The following is a 13264-nucleotide window of genomic DNA, read 5'->3' as shown; positions in this document are numbered from 1 at the left end:
TGCACCCTTTTATTGTTGCAGCAATGTTGATAACACAAGGTGTCGAATAAAGACATTTTTAATTTAAAATTATTTTTTTGTTGAGGTAGGTATTATAAGGGACAAGCTATCATGAAATAAGCCATGCGAAATAATAATACTAATACTACTACTAATACTACTACTACTACTACTACTACTACTAATACTAACAATAATAGTAATAATGTTATTTTTGATCTATATGATTTGGTTTCATGATTACATTGATCATATGAAATAAAGGCATATGATTCATGTAAAGAATGTGATATTAAAGAATGGAAGGTGTTCTAGTACTAGGGGGAGGTGCCAGTTCACCTTCAGAGCACAGCCAAGGTACCCTTAACCCAAATGCTCACATGCAATGAGCTGGCGACTCGACTGGGGATGTGACCTGCCTTCATCCGTATGTAGCTGATATAGGCTCTAGTATCCTCCCTGGGATAAAGCACTCAAGAAAAGAAGTCACACATTCATTCAGGTGTTCTTATTTCTTTATTCAAATGTAGCGACAATGCATCCAGAGATTGTGATTACATAACTGTTCATTGTTCTCTTAGTTTGGTTTGCTCATTCCCTGATTCTTTGCACCTGTGTGCAAAATGACATCAAACCTTTGAGAATCTGATAAAACTTGTTTATTTTTTACCATCTTTTTATGTTTTTCTGTTGCTTTCATGCTCACATTTGTTATATAATGTTATTTCCTTTAGCCCCGCCCCCTTTAAAGAAGTAAAAAGGTGTAGAGAGTCAATATTGAGTGGTGCTGCACGTTAAGGTCAAGGACGACAAGAGACAACACTTTTTAAATCAAACAAGAAGGAAACTAAACCTCCACCCACACCATAAACATGTTGGAGCTCTAACCTCTATAGCTCAGAGTTTGGGATGTGAAAACCTCTCCATTTTCAGTTGACCTCAGAGGTTGACAGCAATTTGTATTTTGCAGTTTTGGATCTCCTGGAACGATATATCACCACGGCACACAGCAGAACGCAGCCAACAATGAAGATGATGTTCAGACCCAGAGTCGGGCTCAGACCAGAACCTGCAGATATATTCATAACCATCTGTCACCCTGGAGCCTCACACTGAGTATCAGCTCTGCAGAACCAATCAACCAACATCAACACTTTTCTGATCTCTGTCAATGAAAAACGAGGATCTGCTACATAACCTTTGTTGTCAGAAGGTACAACCAAGTTTAAAGGACCCTGGGAAATGGAGTGTCTTGAAGTCTGATCCACAGCCTCTCTTCGTCCACGGCTGTTCCCTTTGCTGATGCATCCCTGAGAACACCTGGTTCCAGTAGTGTTGGCCATACACAGGATGACTGAGCACGTGATGTAGACCTGCAGACCCACACAGGTCACCTTCAAAGGTCAAGGTTGAGGTCAGTTTTACCGTTAATGCAGTAAAAAGGACAATGTACCTCCTGATAAGCACCGATAAACTCAAACGCCTCCATTCCAAATCTGAACTGAGACCTGGAGCTCTGGTAGATTTGGACCGTGTTGTCTTTCACACACCTGAGGTGGTAGCACGAGTGGGGAACAGTTTCGAAGCAGAACTTGACTTGTGAAGGTATTGCTGCTGTGACTGTCTTACCCGTTCTCGATAATGGTGTAGGCTATGCGAGAATTAGGGTTGTCATAGGGCGTGGCCTTGCAGGACTCCACGAACAGCTCGGTGTTGGGAATAGAGGAGGTCGACTCGATTTGCATGAACATCATCTGTTTGAGGTACACATCCACGGGGTACCTGCTGGAATTCATTGATTGCCTGAAGCGATGGCTCTCGTAGAACTCAAACTGGAAGGTGAAGGCACCGAAGCCCCGCTCAGAAAAGGCGTAAGGGTTTTTGTGCCTGAATCCCAGCGTCAGGTTAGTCTGCTTAGGAAAAGCACAAGAGAAGGCGATGTCGACATCGTGGTGCCTGGAAATGATCAGACTTGGATCGGCAGATGTGATGTCATTCATGAAGATCACGTGGTCCTCGTCCTCCTAAAAACAGGAGAATTTAAAGGATTACAAAAGCAGACAGACTGGAGTTCAGTGTTAGCTTAGCCAAACCAACACCTACTGATTAGTCTGGGATGCTGTCTGGATATATTAATATTGTGTATTTAGATGTGTTCCAACAATAGTTGCTAACAGAAGCTAATGCTTTTGCACGCTAACTGACGATGAGCCGCACCTCCACCATAGTTCCGCAGGCGTTCAGGGCCATGACAGCTACCAGGTGGGTTGCGTTGGAAAGTCTGGTCAGGTTACAAGATGAATCCCCAACGTTGTTCAGATGCAGGTTGTTCTCGTGCTGCCTGATAATTGAGGTCTTCTCCACCTCCACCTTAATTGTTGTCTCATTACAGGTGACAACAGCTTCTGCAGTTAGTGCGAGACGTGTTGTTTTTTGTGATGAACGGAAATCAAGGCTCATGAATAATTCAACATGTGAAGGGTTCCTATTGTATCAATGAGGAACTTCAGTGTTCAACTAACCATGCCGTACAACGTCAGCGACCACGCATCGTAGGTCGGACTGATAGACCTGGGACCGTCTGACATGTACATGAAAATAGATTTTTCCTTAGAGTTTCAGGGAATTACATATTATCCAATCAAATGGTTTATTAAAATCTCACCCATCTAATGCTTCGTAAACAAAGCAAATAGGAAAATGGCCATTTATTTCATTCTGAGTTGGAGTCCATTTGATGACGTATTCCTCTACAGAGATCTTTTGCTTTAAAATCCCTGTTGGTCCTGTGAAAATCAGGTTAACGATCCTGCAAGAAAGATTTCAGAATATTAATCAACGCAATTAGTTTGAATCGGTTTTGAGTCCGGGAAATGGGTCCCCATTAGATCTGATCTGGTTTTATTACCTTGTGTTTTGTGCTCTGGCTCTGACGGTGATTTTTAAGGTTTGGTTGACGAAGGCAGGAAGATTCACTCCATGCCTCGGAGTTGGTTCCAGGAAAATGGGAAAGTAATCGCCCTCGAGGCACGACGGTGCGCTATGTGAGTCCACTGAAAATGAGACGATGGAGAAGGCTTTGAGCTGAGGAACTTAACTGGGCAATTTCCAAACAGCCATTAAAAAAGAGTAAAAGTAAACCATGTATAGAAAACTGCAATGGAAGCCTGCTGAGAGGTGGGATCGTCGTGCGATAAATCCTGGGGGCCGCTGTAGTAGTGTTGTAGGCAGTGGTGGCGTTAGGAAGATTGGTGGTGTTTCTGATGGTATATGTGACGTTCAGAAGAGTGCTGCTGTTGTTGCTCTTTAACACGATTTGCCGTTTCTGTCTTCCCACTGAATGAGGGTGCTTGTACGTGTAGGAACCATCTGAGTAGGACAGACTGATTCGACTTTTGGGAAAGTCCTCCACCATGAGCTCGAAGGGATGGAATCCATAAGATCGGAATGTGTGCGTAAGGGAGCAGGAAGTCTGGAGACAGACAAAATCTTATGATACAATGTGAATCTTTGTCTTCATTTCTGTTCTACATGTTCTGCAGGTTGGTTTATTAAACCTAGATTACGCTCTTGGTGTTGTCACCAATTTCCATGCCTACAATTCATCAGTCCAAGTTGAGTATCAAAGGTTGTATCAGCGATTCTGAGCAAAAAAGAAAATTGTTAATTGACAGGAGGGGGGGCATAACAAAAAACTCCAACCAATGTTGGCCACCCACTGTCCATAGAGGCTCCGAGAAACACTGTGATCCAACCCACTTCCAGAACCACATCAAAGTGTTCCAACCAATCACAGGGCAGAAGGGGTGTTCTGCACCAGCTGTGTTTCAAGCTGCTGAAGGGGGGGTGGGGGAGGGGCAGATGGCTCTGTTATGTTTATTGATTCAACAATAGTGACGTCGCATCGCTGATAAAACCTTTAGGTGAAATCTGGGCTTTTGTCCAGGACGAACGTGTAACATCGGTGACGCTGAAGGTTTTATTTTTACCTGATTTAACGTGAAGCCGCCGAGCAGACCACACAACCCACACTCGTACCGAGCTTTGTTGGTCGCTACTCTGCATCTGACATGGTCGCCATCAGGGTCAAACGTGAGCAAGTTGAATGTCCGTTGGCAGTTCCTGGTTACCCTGTAACATGGGAATCAACATATATTGTCTGCATTCACGCGGGTTTGTTTTCACTCTGGTCCCAACGAGCATTGTGCTTCCATGACGACTGACAGAAAGACATGCTACTTCGGTTTTACTTGATTCCAGAGAGATAAGGGTCCCCGATGGCGACACGTTACTATGCTACACTTTGCACACACACTTTCCATGTAAAACGTGCGGTGTGTGTGAATAACATCATGTTTCTTTGTAAAAATTTGAAAAATGTTTCCTGTTTTCTTCGCACAGGAGCAGCCATTTTTCAAAGTGCTGTATTAACACAATGACTGCGTCATGGTGTCACAATATAAAGCTTAGAAGTGTCAACCTAAACCCTGCCTGTGTGAAAGTCCCCTATGTTTTAATGTGATCCATAAGAAAGCATTAAATGCTAATTACCTGAGCACTGGCATCATGGTAATGACAGGAGACCTGTTCGATTCGCCAGTATCAGAACGGATTCCCAGGTCCACATGTGCCATCATTCTCCAGTAAGCCATTGTGCTCCTGATGTTTGATATCCAGTACCCCTGACCGTAGCGGGAACTTATGTAAATAGGGTATCTGTTTGAAGAAATAATTGATTAATGAGGAGGGGAAAGGTACAAAATTGGTCATTGCTGTCTGCTGCGAAGTGTGTACTTTAAAACACCATTACACTTTTATTGATGCTGGAACTGCTCACCTAATCTCAAAAGGCAGGTTGGTTCCGAGTGCTCTTTTAGTCAGTGTTTCTTGTTGGCACCAGTTGAGTCTGTAGGAATTACTGGCAATGTGTGCGACTCTGTACACTTTCTGGGCTCCACAATTACCCAGTGAACATGTGTAAGCATTCTTATTACAGTAAGTTGTGCTTTGCTTGTCACGGAATTCCACCTGCATGTCATGGTGCATAAATGTTTAATAAGCTGTTTAAACCATGACGTTCACGTTAAGTTGAAAGTCATTCTGCTGCAGAAACATTCGAAGATCGGCCTACCTCATATTTTCCATCTGAATATTTTGGGATGAAGGTCAGCGATCCCCCAGTGAACCTGTAGTACGACTGGTATCTGCTGGACCAGGCCGATGCAGCAGAGACCACAAACAGCAGATGTAGCAGCGACATGGCGGCGGTCGTCGTCCCCGCCTGCAGCGGTCTTAAATATCGTCCTACAAGGAAATGAAGGAGATAAATAAACCTTTTGTTGGCACAGCCCCACATATGTGAACCTTTCAAAAACATCAATCAAGTTTATTTTGTTTTCGATTTACAGACGGCACCTGTGACGCCCAGGGCGACCTGGCGACATACTTGAACGCGCAGTTTCAGTCAGCAGTGTTGGATGGAAAGTTTTGCCCTGGCGCATTGAGAATAGTGCAGGGGCTTTCTGGACCACCGTCTGGACATAACTGAGGTTGTCCAAAATCATGTCAAGATCATTCTTTTGTTAAAATATCTTTGAATATCTCACTGCTGAATCAGCAAACACACTCAGTCCTTTGTATATTTGTAAAAAGCAGGTTTTCATTGATTATGACCTATTTATGTGAAATTAAAAGCGTGTTTCAAAATGCAAAGTGGCCTCAACATTTCCAAACTCATGAGGACAACAGGCAGAAGCTTGAAGTCTGCTGAAGACCTCAGGATGTTACTTGACTGAAAGTAGTAAGCGTTAAAGAAAATAATATAAGATCATTAGATGAAAGAATAATACTGAGACTGGCTGAACATTTTGGTCCCAGATTTCGGCCCAGGACAAACGCCAGTAGTAACAATAGGATCTACTGTAATTAGATCGCATTATTGGTTGCTGCGTTGCATGTCAGGGAATCATTTAGACTGCAATAAATAGCCAGAAGAGGAGGTTGCATAAAGGAAGGTGTTTGCACTGCCCATCTAAAACATGCAGTCAAACGAGAACATTAGGACGTATAAAGAAACTAATTTGACCACAATGGCACCAGGAAGTTTACGCGAAAACTCCTAAATTCCTCTTCCCGTAAGTGTAACAGTGTTGGCGGCTTCTAAGCATTCTTAACTGTCAGCTGAGCTTAGATGCTTGATGCTCATGCAGGTTATTAGGTATTACTATGGATAAAATCAGACATATCTAACACTGCACCCATGGGTGGTATTTGACGGATGTACTTTGACTTCTTAATTTTTTTGCATACAGCCTCCTGTGACTAATGGTAGGGTGTTGTGCTGTTAAATGCTCTTTTAATTAAAGCAAACATAGAGGTTGAAACGCACCCTCCTTCTCTTTATTACTGCTGCACAGGCAAGTCAGACAGTCATCCACCTTTGGGATATGGTTTCTGCAGAGCAAATTAGCAGATTCCTTCCATCATAGAAACATTTCCATCTCTGTAACTGTATAATGACCCTGTTAATTAGCCACAAGGTAAATGAAGCAATGAAGACCTGTTCCTCTGTTTTGTTTTCTTATTAGTGATTAACTTTGTCAGTTCAATGGAAGGTATACCGGTAATTACCTCTGGAATTCATGACAGCTCTTGTAAGTTATTTCTTCCATTGTCTGATTAAAGTGAAAGCAAAAGCATGGTGTTCCCGACACCTGTCAGACTGGCTCTGCACAGCCAACGTTGATTTAATCTCACCACTGTTTCACTGGTTCTTCCTCAGCTGTCAAAACTCACACAGATACAGTCAGCTTTGCTTTTTTCTCTGCTGTTTGGACCGGCTGTCAGCAAGACACTCAACAGTGTCTAAAACCGGGTGATTGTAGAACACAAACAAAAAAACAACTCGATGTCACAGAAAGTGGCTGCAGATAAAGTGAAAGACACAAAAATATATTTGTGTGCTTCTGAGATTTACTTTTAGGAATTTGCTTCCTGATGTAGATGTAAGATTTTTGATCAAATTGTTGATCCTGTTTATAATCAATAAATAAAAGTTTGATGAAGTTAAAAAAATGCAGTGCTCAGCTGTACAACGACCGGGCTGAAATTGAACACTGTGGGTGTTCATCACAATTTGACTTTTAAACCTTCAGTGTTTTCAGGATAATATTTTAAGGACCTTCTTCCAGCATCGGCCTCTCTGGCATTGACATGATGGAAACTCTGTCTTTGTTTCGTTTTACCAGAACCAGTACTGCAGCTGCTCTGTTGCTCTGAAGATGAAGTGGTTCTACTCTCTGCCATTCTGTTTCCAAACCTGCTTTTTATTTCTGTTGCTGATTGTTCTAAACTTTCTTAGGGATTTGCAGGATTATCTGTGAAGGCAGTAAAACTAGAAATTCACAAATTAAATGTATTTAATGTCTCACAGTTTGGAACATTGGCAACATTTATGGAATGCTGCAAAAAAAGTTTGAACTAAAAACATTAAAATATGTAATGTTTTATGACCTTATCAGAATTAACACTGATGCCAAGTTAAAAGCTGTAGGCGTTGAGTGACAATCATGTGTTTTATTCCCACAATGAAAGGTGAGGTTTGATGGAAACAGTTTTAGAGCAGCTCATTGTTAGGAGGCTCTGTGTGCATGCCACCCAGGGAGGTGTTACCTCCCCTCACAGGTGCAGGTATATAAAGAAGCTGCAGGTTTGTGGATTCACAGGACAGAGGTGACCGTGGTTTGGAGCATCATGGCTTCTGTACCTGTGCTCCTGCTTCACCTGCTGCTGGTCTCGCTGGCATCTGCGTCCCATAACTTTGGTGGGACTGCCACCTACACCTATAAAGGCAAAAACCCTGACGGAACCTACAGAGTGAGTATGATTCAGAGTGAGAAACTTTAGAGATATGGTTCAGATGCAGTCTCTGACGTGGAATTTCACGCTGTTTTACGATCTTTGCAATTTTGTCTTTGTCGTCCTGTTATGGTTGCATAATTCTGATTATAGAAAAAATGTTTTTACAAAAGCCAGAGAAGCCTGCGAACATACAAATATTTATTTACAAAATATAAAAAATATGGTATTTCTATTTCTGCAATCGCAAGTGCAAACATTTTGTTTTTGCACTTTCACAGGTTAGCTTTAGGTATCTACGCTGAGCCAGGACGTCATAGAGTTGATGTGATGAGTGTGTTTCCCAACAGGTAGAATTCCGAACCAAGGACACCTTTGATGGCTGTCAAAACTCCCACCACTGGTCATGCTATTCCAGCAACTGTGGCCGTGAAACAACAACACAGACAGGAAAGATTGATAACAGCACCAACTCACCAAGATACACGAGGCAATGGTGCGAGACAGAAACTGTCTCCACAAGAGCACTTCAGAGTGATAAACCTTTTGCCATGAGGTAGCCCTTTGGTTTTGTAACTTGTGATCATGTTATGATGTTTCTCTGAGGGTTTAGAAGTTTTTATGGTTGATCTACAACATTCAATGTTCTCTTTAACAGTGCAGGAAGTTGTTGCTGGATACAGACCCGCAACTCTGTTTACTCCTGGATTCTGATGACTGCTATAGATTTGGGAGTCAGATCTGACACAAAAAACCCCAACATGTCTCCAGACATCGCCATTCTGCCATTCATACGGTATATCTGTGCAGATGTTGTCAAACTGGTGCAGTTGGTCAAACCTGTCTGCTTAGAAAATGACCCGAGCCTTAATTAAAAATCCTGAAACCAGTTGATTATGACTGACCTAATTCATGTGCTACAGATAGAAAATATCATGTTCATCTGGCAGGAAATTGTTTTGTGTCGTTTGTTCATCCATTTTCCATTGATAAGTGTCATTGCCTTTTTAAAGGGTGCCTCAAAATTGTCCACGACGTTATGATCTGATGGCCTTTGACCCTGACGGAGATCAAGTTCGGTGTAGATATGGAACTCATAACTCTCGAGAGTGTTCCAGGTGTAACAGACCAAGTGGCTTTACGTTAAATGAGGTTGGTAAAAGCACGTTTTCACTTTAAAACAAACAATCGATCCTTAATTAACTCTTGTTTGCTCATATTGCTAGAATTCGTGCACATTAAGCTACTATTACTCCACGAGTGATAGAAGAGTTTATGCATTCGAGATGGTGGTGGAGGACTTCCCACAGCGCACTATCAACCTGCAGTACAGTGACAGATCCACCATCACCAAGAGCCCACTGATGATGAGGAGGGACAAGCGGTATTTGTGGCCAGCAACAACAGCAGCATCCGCATGGCAAACAACCCCGAATTGGTGGTCCTGGTGGAGGACCACGCCAGCACCCACAACATCACAAACCCCGTATTGGTGGTCCTGGTGGAGGACCACGCCAGCACCCACAACCTCACCAACCCCGTATTGGTGGTCCTGGTGGAGGACCACGCCAGCACCCACAACCTCACAAACCCCGTATTGGTGGTCCTGGTGGAGGACCACGCCAGCACCCACAACCTCACAAACCCCGTATTGGTGGTCCTGGTGGAGGACCACGCCAGCACCCACAACCTCACCAACCCCGTATTGGTGGTCCTGGTGGAGAACCACAACCTCACCAACCCCGTATTGGTGGCAGACGTCATCAACAACATCACAGGCCTCTACGACTTCAGCAACCACATCGTCACCTACGACTTCAGAAACCACGACTTCAGCAACCACATCGTCACCTACGACTTCAGCAACCACATCGCCATCTACGACTTCAGAAACCACGACTTCAGCAACCACATCGCCACCTACGACACCAATGATGAATATGAACGCAGCCCCTCTCAGTAAACTGCCCCTACAGTTCTCCTTCCTTGGTGAGATGTTATGATTTAGAAAATGACACACAGAAAAATAAATTAAACACGTCCAAGATCTAAATCTAATCTTGACTTTTAAAAGTTATTTGTCATTTATAACATGCAAATCTTCACTTTTAGTGGATCCTCCTGCTCCCTCCTGCCGTGAGGGCGATTACCTCCCAAAGTTGGTGAATCCAACCCCAGCAAACAAAGAATTTATCCAAGCAGAGGTCAACAATGAAATGCAGATCAAAGTGAAAGGTCAAGCTAGTTATTCAACGTAAGTGAAAATTATCTGACAAGTACGTGTTTTTGTCATTTTTAAAAAAAAACTTGAATATACTTTAAAGATGGTGGGATGTTGGACTCAGGATTGTGTGTCAAAATATTGTATTTAACATTTACATTACTCTACACAATTAAGCATGCAATGTTAAAAAATGTTTCTATTACAGTAACTTACAGATGTGTGTCTGCTTTATTGTCCTAAAGGATAAATGACCTCCTCATGACGGGTCCCCTGAACATCAGGTCTTCAAGGATCTCAGGAGACACATTTGCCATCAAATGGACACCGACATCAAATGACGCAGGAGAATTTCACCCAATCTGTTTTGCCATTGAGGCCACTCGTGGGTGAGTTCTTTAAACGTCTTTAAAAATTCCCTTCACAGTGAAGGAAAAGTAATTTCAGGTAATCATATTTCAGCCTCCGTATTTCACCATTTTCAAATATGCTCTTACTATACCTGCTCCAACTCTGTTAACTTTGGAATAATTTCCGCCGATGAATGTGGAACCTGGTTGAGCAAAATAAATCAATAATGTTTACAATGACGCAGCCCGAATCGCCCTGAATCCAAGCACCTTTTCTGTTGCTCTCCAGGTTCAATGTATATCACTCAGAAATGAGGTGTGTTCTGGTAAAAGTAGTGGAAGATAAAGGTAAGTGTCCTTCAAGATATCCGGGACTGTAACTGATTTCAACTCTCAAACATCAGAATGTCACATATGGTCTAAATCTGCTCAGTCTAAGTGGAGAAAAGCTCAATAATGCCAATCTTCTACTGTTTTTGTAGTCAGATTACAACAATTCTATGAGACCAAGTCAGGACCGAGCACCTTTAATTGTCCTAGAACAAATATGAGTTAAAACCTAAATGTATTCTCACAGTTAGCTCCATGCTAACATGCTCCTGATGGGAACATGTGCTGAATCTAAAAAGACACGCTGCAACATGCACGTTTTTGCAGTTTGTCCTGTGGAATCTGTAGGGACATCTGCATGTTTTGATCACTTCAAAATTCAGTTCATTCATTTATAACTGTCAGCAGCAACCTTGCCCCCCACTCTACCCAACTCTAAATCTTTGTTGCCTTTTTCTAGTCCAAACCACGGTGGTCTGCACCGAAACCTCGATGATAGTCACTGTTGACAAGTCTACGTTTCCTCGCCTCGATAACAATCATTTGCGGCTCAACGACGCCAAAAACACGGCCTGCAGACTCACCTCCAACAGCACGCATGTCATCGGCATCGTCCCTCTCAACTCCTGCGGCACCGAGATCAAGGTGAGGCGGCGCTGACCTGCGGGGGGGGGGAGTCGTTGGCATTGCTTTGACCATTGATTATAAATCTGCTTCCTTTTCAGGAGGACGCAAACAACCTGTACTTTTATAATGAAATCACCACAGTAGACAATATGAAGGATGTGGTCACCAGGAAACACCTGCTGGAAGTCCAGTTCTCCTGCCAGTACCCCAAACGCCAGAACCTGACCCAGGCCTTTAGTATCCACAGAGAAAACATCACAGTGCTGGAGAAAGGCTTCGGCACCTTCACCTACGGCTTTGAGTTCTACACCAACAGTCAGTTCCAGATCATGGAGGATCCGAGATCATACCCTCTGGAGTATGACATCGGGAGCCGGATCTACATGGAGATCGAGGCCACCACCACAGTCAACAACACCGAGCTCTTCGTGGAGTCGTGCAGCGCCGCCCCCTACGACATTCCAAACTACGTCCCAACCTACCCCATCATCGAAAATGGGTAAACGACAGTCACGCGTCACTAAGGTCACTGAGCAGCCGAGCAACTCTCTTCTGCATCCTCTTTTTGTCTTCCTCTTTTAGGTGCAACGTTGACCCCACGGTCATCACTCATCCTCGCAGCCACCCCAGAGAGTTCAGGTTCAGCATGGAGGCCTTTAAGTTCATCGGTCTGCACGACCAGGTGACGTTTCAGGACTTTTGAGGGCTACATGAACTTTCGTTAAACTTTATGTGTCGGAAGAGGTTTGAAGTGTAGTAAAGCTTAAAATGAGCAATAGAAGGGCCTCCTCACCTTGAACTGATGGATTGTCTGGTTGCTTTTGCTTTTAGCTTTTAGCTTTTGCAGCAAAATCCTCCAGACCGTCCACATTTGTGTGATTCATCAGTGCTCTCGTAGTTGACAGTCCGGACATATCAGTAACGGCTCCGTATGGGGTCGAGTCTGCACATTAATGGCAGTTTGACTGGGTGACTTTCGTAGAGCAGGAACTGTTCGAGGAGCAGAGGTCTGACTGGCGTTTGCGTCTCCTCTCAGGTGTACATCAGCTGTCAGGTCATGATGTGTAAAGCTGGAGACCCCAACACCAGGTGCTCGCGTGGATGCCTCAACTCCACGAACAGGTCCCCCCCACGTTGGAAGAGAGAGGCCGTGTCCCAGAGCGGCAGGCACTTCATCTCCCAGGGTCCCCTCCGTTTGCGGGGGTCAGCAGAGAGCGGCGAGCTCCCAGGTAAGAAGCGCAGAGGTTGGCGTGATGGCTGCCGCCACTGGGGTTCAGCTACTGACCGATCCTCTCTTTCCTTCAGTCCTGAACCTGAACCTGGTCTTCATCGCCGGGTGTGTCCTCGCAGCTCTGGCTATGATCAGCGCAGTGGTCGTGTACAAAACCAAGATGTCCGGCCTCAGATACCAGCCGCTGCCCACGCAGGACAGCGACACGGCCCAGTGAAGCAGCCGTCTCCCGGTTTAAACAGCTCTTTATTTCTGCAATAAGCTAATTTGACATTTTAATGATTGGGGTTTTATTCTACAGGGTTTTTCTTTTAGATTTTTGTTTCTGTTTTCTAAAGAAAGTGTCAGAACTAGCACTAGACCTCACAGGTGTGTGGGATCTGTTGTCAGAGGCGGGGAACATTGACGATACCTACAGCAGCCCTGGTTCACATGTCTGTGTTCCCAACCGTGTTCCCAGTCTGACTTCTTACGGAAATGAAACACACACACACACACACACACACACACACACACACAATGGGTTTGGATAATGACACAGTTTTATTAGGTGTGAGGTTCTTGGGTCAATTTCAATGTCTTACATGATTCATGGATTTAGGTGCTTCTAAAGATGCTTTTGAAAACAAATAAAATAAAGAGACTCGA

At 43.9% G+C, this 13264-nt stretch overlaps 2 protein-coding genes across 2 annotated transcripts; one reads left to right on the top strand and one right to left on the bottom strand.

The window, feature by feature from the left end:
* Window positions 1–497: 497 nt before the first annotated feature.
* Window positions 498–5469, bottom strand: LOC101073303 (uncharacterized). Its single transcript, XM_011609788.2, has 14 exons — window positions 5447–5469; window positions 5132–5304; window positions 4838–5028; window positions 4552–4716; window positions 3990–4131; window positions 3142–3472; window positions 2909–3053; window positions 2666–2809; window positions 2523–2581; window positions 2218–2405; window positions 1630–2024; window positions 1454–1550; window positions 1199–1373; window positions 498–1069 (listed from the first exon to the last, which is right to left on the bottom strand). The coding sequence occupies exons 2-14, from the start codon at window positions 5258–5260 to the stop codon at window positions 930–932; spliced, it is 2301 nt and encodes a 766-aa protein (XP_011608090.2). The 5' UTR covers window positions 5261–5304; window positions 5447–5469; the 3' UTR covers window positions 498–929.
* A 2226-nt stretch (window positions 5470–7695) lies between these two features.
* LOC101072856 (cell wall protein DAN4-like) lies at window positions 7696–13264 on the top strand. The gene is made up of 13 exons (XM_029846632.1): window positions 7696–7875; window positions 8208–8413; window positions 8516–8653; window positions 8871–9009; window positions 9084–9846; window positions 9970–10111; window positions 10324–10467; window positions 10718–10776; window positions 11219–11403; window positions 11484–11884; window positions 11968–12067; window positions 12422–12614; window positions 12691–13264. The coding sequence occupies exons 1-13, from the start codon at window positions 7753–7755 to the stop codon at window positions 12831–12833; spliced, it is 2736 nt and encodes a 911-aa protein (XP_029702492.1). The 5' UTR covers window positions 7696–7752; the 3' UTR covers window positions 12834–13264.

This window comes from Takifugu rubripes, chromosome 13 (assembly GCF_901000725.2).
Source record: "Takifugu rubripes chromosome 13, fTakRub1.2, whole genome shotgun sequence".
NCBI classification, from domain to species: Eukaryota; Metazoa; Chordata; class Actinopteri; order Tetraodontiformes; family Tetraodontidae; genus Takifugu; species Takifugu rubripes.
This window is presented reverse-complemented; position numbering and strand designations above follow the sequence as displayed.

What these genes read in the sequence shown, in the direction of transcription:
- LOC101072856 (XM_029846632.1), top strand. Translation starts at nt 7,753, where the DNA reads ATGGCTTCTGTACCTGTGCTCCTGCTTCACCTGCTGCTGGTCTCGCTG. An exon ending in GATAAACCTTTTGCCATGAG is followed by an intron (nt 8,414 to 8,515) that starts GTAGCCCTTTGG and finishes TCTCTTTAACAG; the next exon opens with TGCAGGAAGTTGTTGCTGGA. An exon ending in GTGGCTTTACGTTAAATGAG is followed by an intron (nt 9,010 to 9,083) that starts GTTGGTAAAAGC and finishes TCATATTGCTAG; the next exon opens with AATTCGTGCACATTAAGCTA.
- LOC101073303 (XM_011609788.2), bottom strand. Translation starts at nt 5,260, where the DNA reads ATGTCGCTGCTACATCTGCTGTTTGTGGTCTCTGCTGCATCGGCCTGG. An exon ending in GCCAGAGCACAAAACACAAG is followed by an intron (nt 2,810 to 2,908) that starts GTAATAAAACCA and finishes TCTTTCTTGCAG; the next exon opens with GATCGTTAACCTGATTTTCA. An exon ending in CCTGCGGAACTATGGTGGAG is followed by an intron (nt 2,025 to 2,217) that starts GTGCGGCTCATC and finishes TCCTGTTTTTAG; the next exon opens with GAGGACGAGGACCACGTGAT.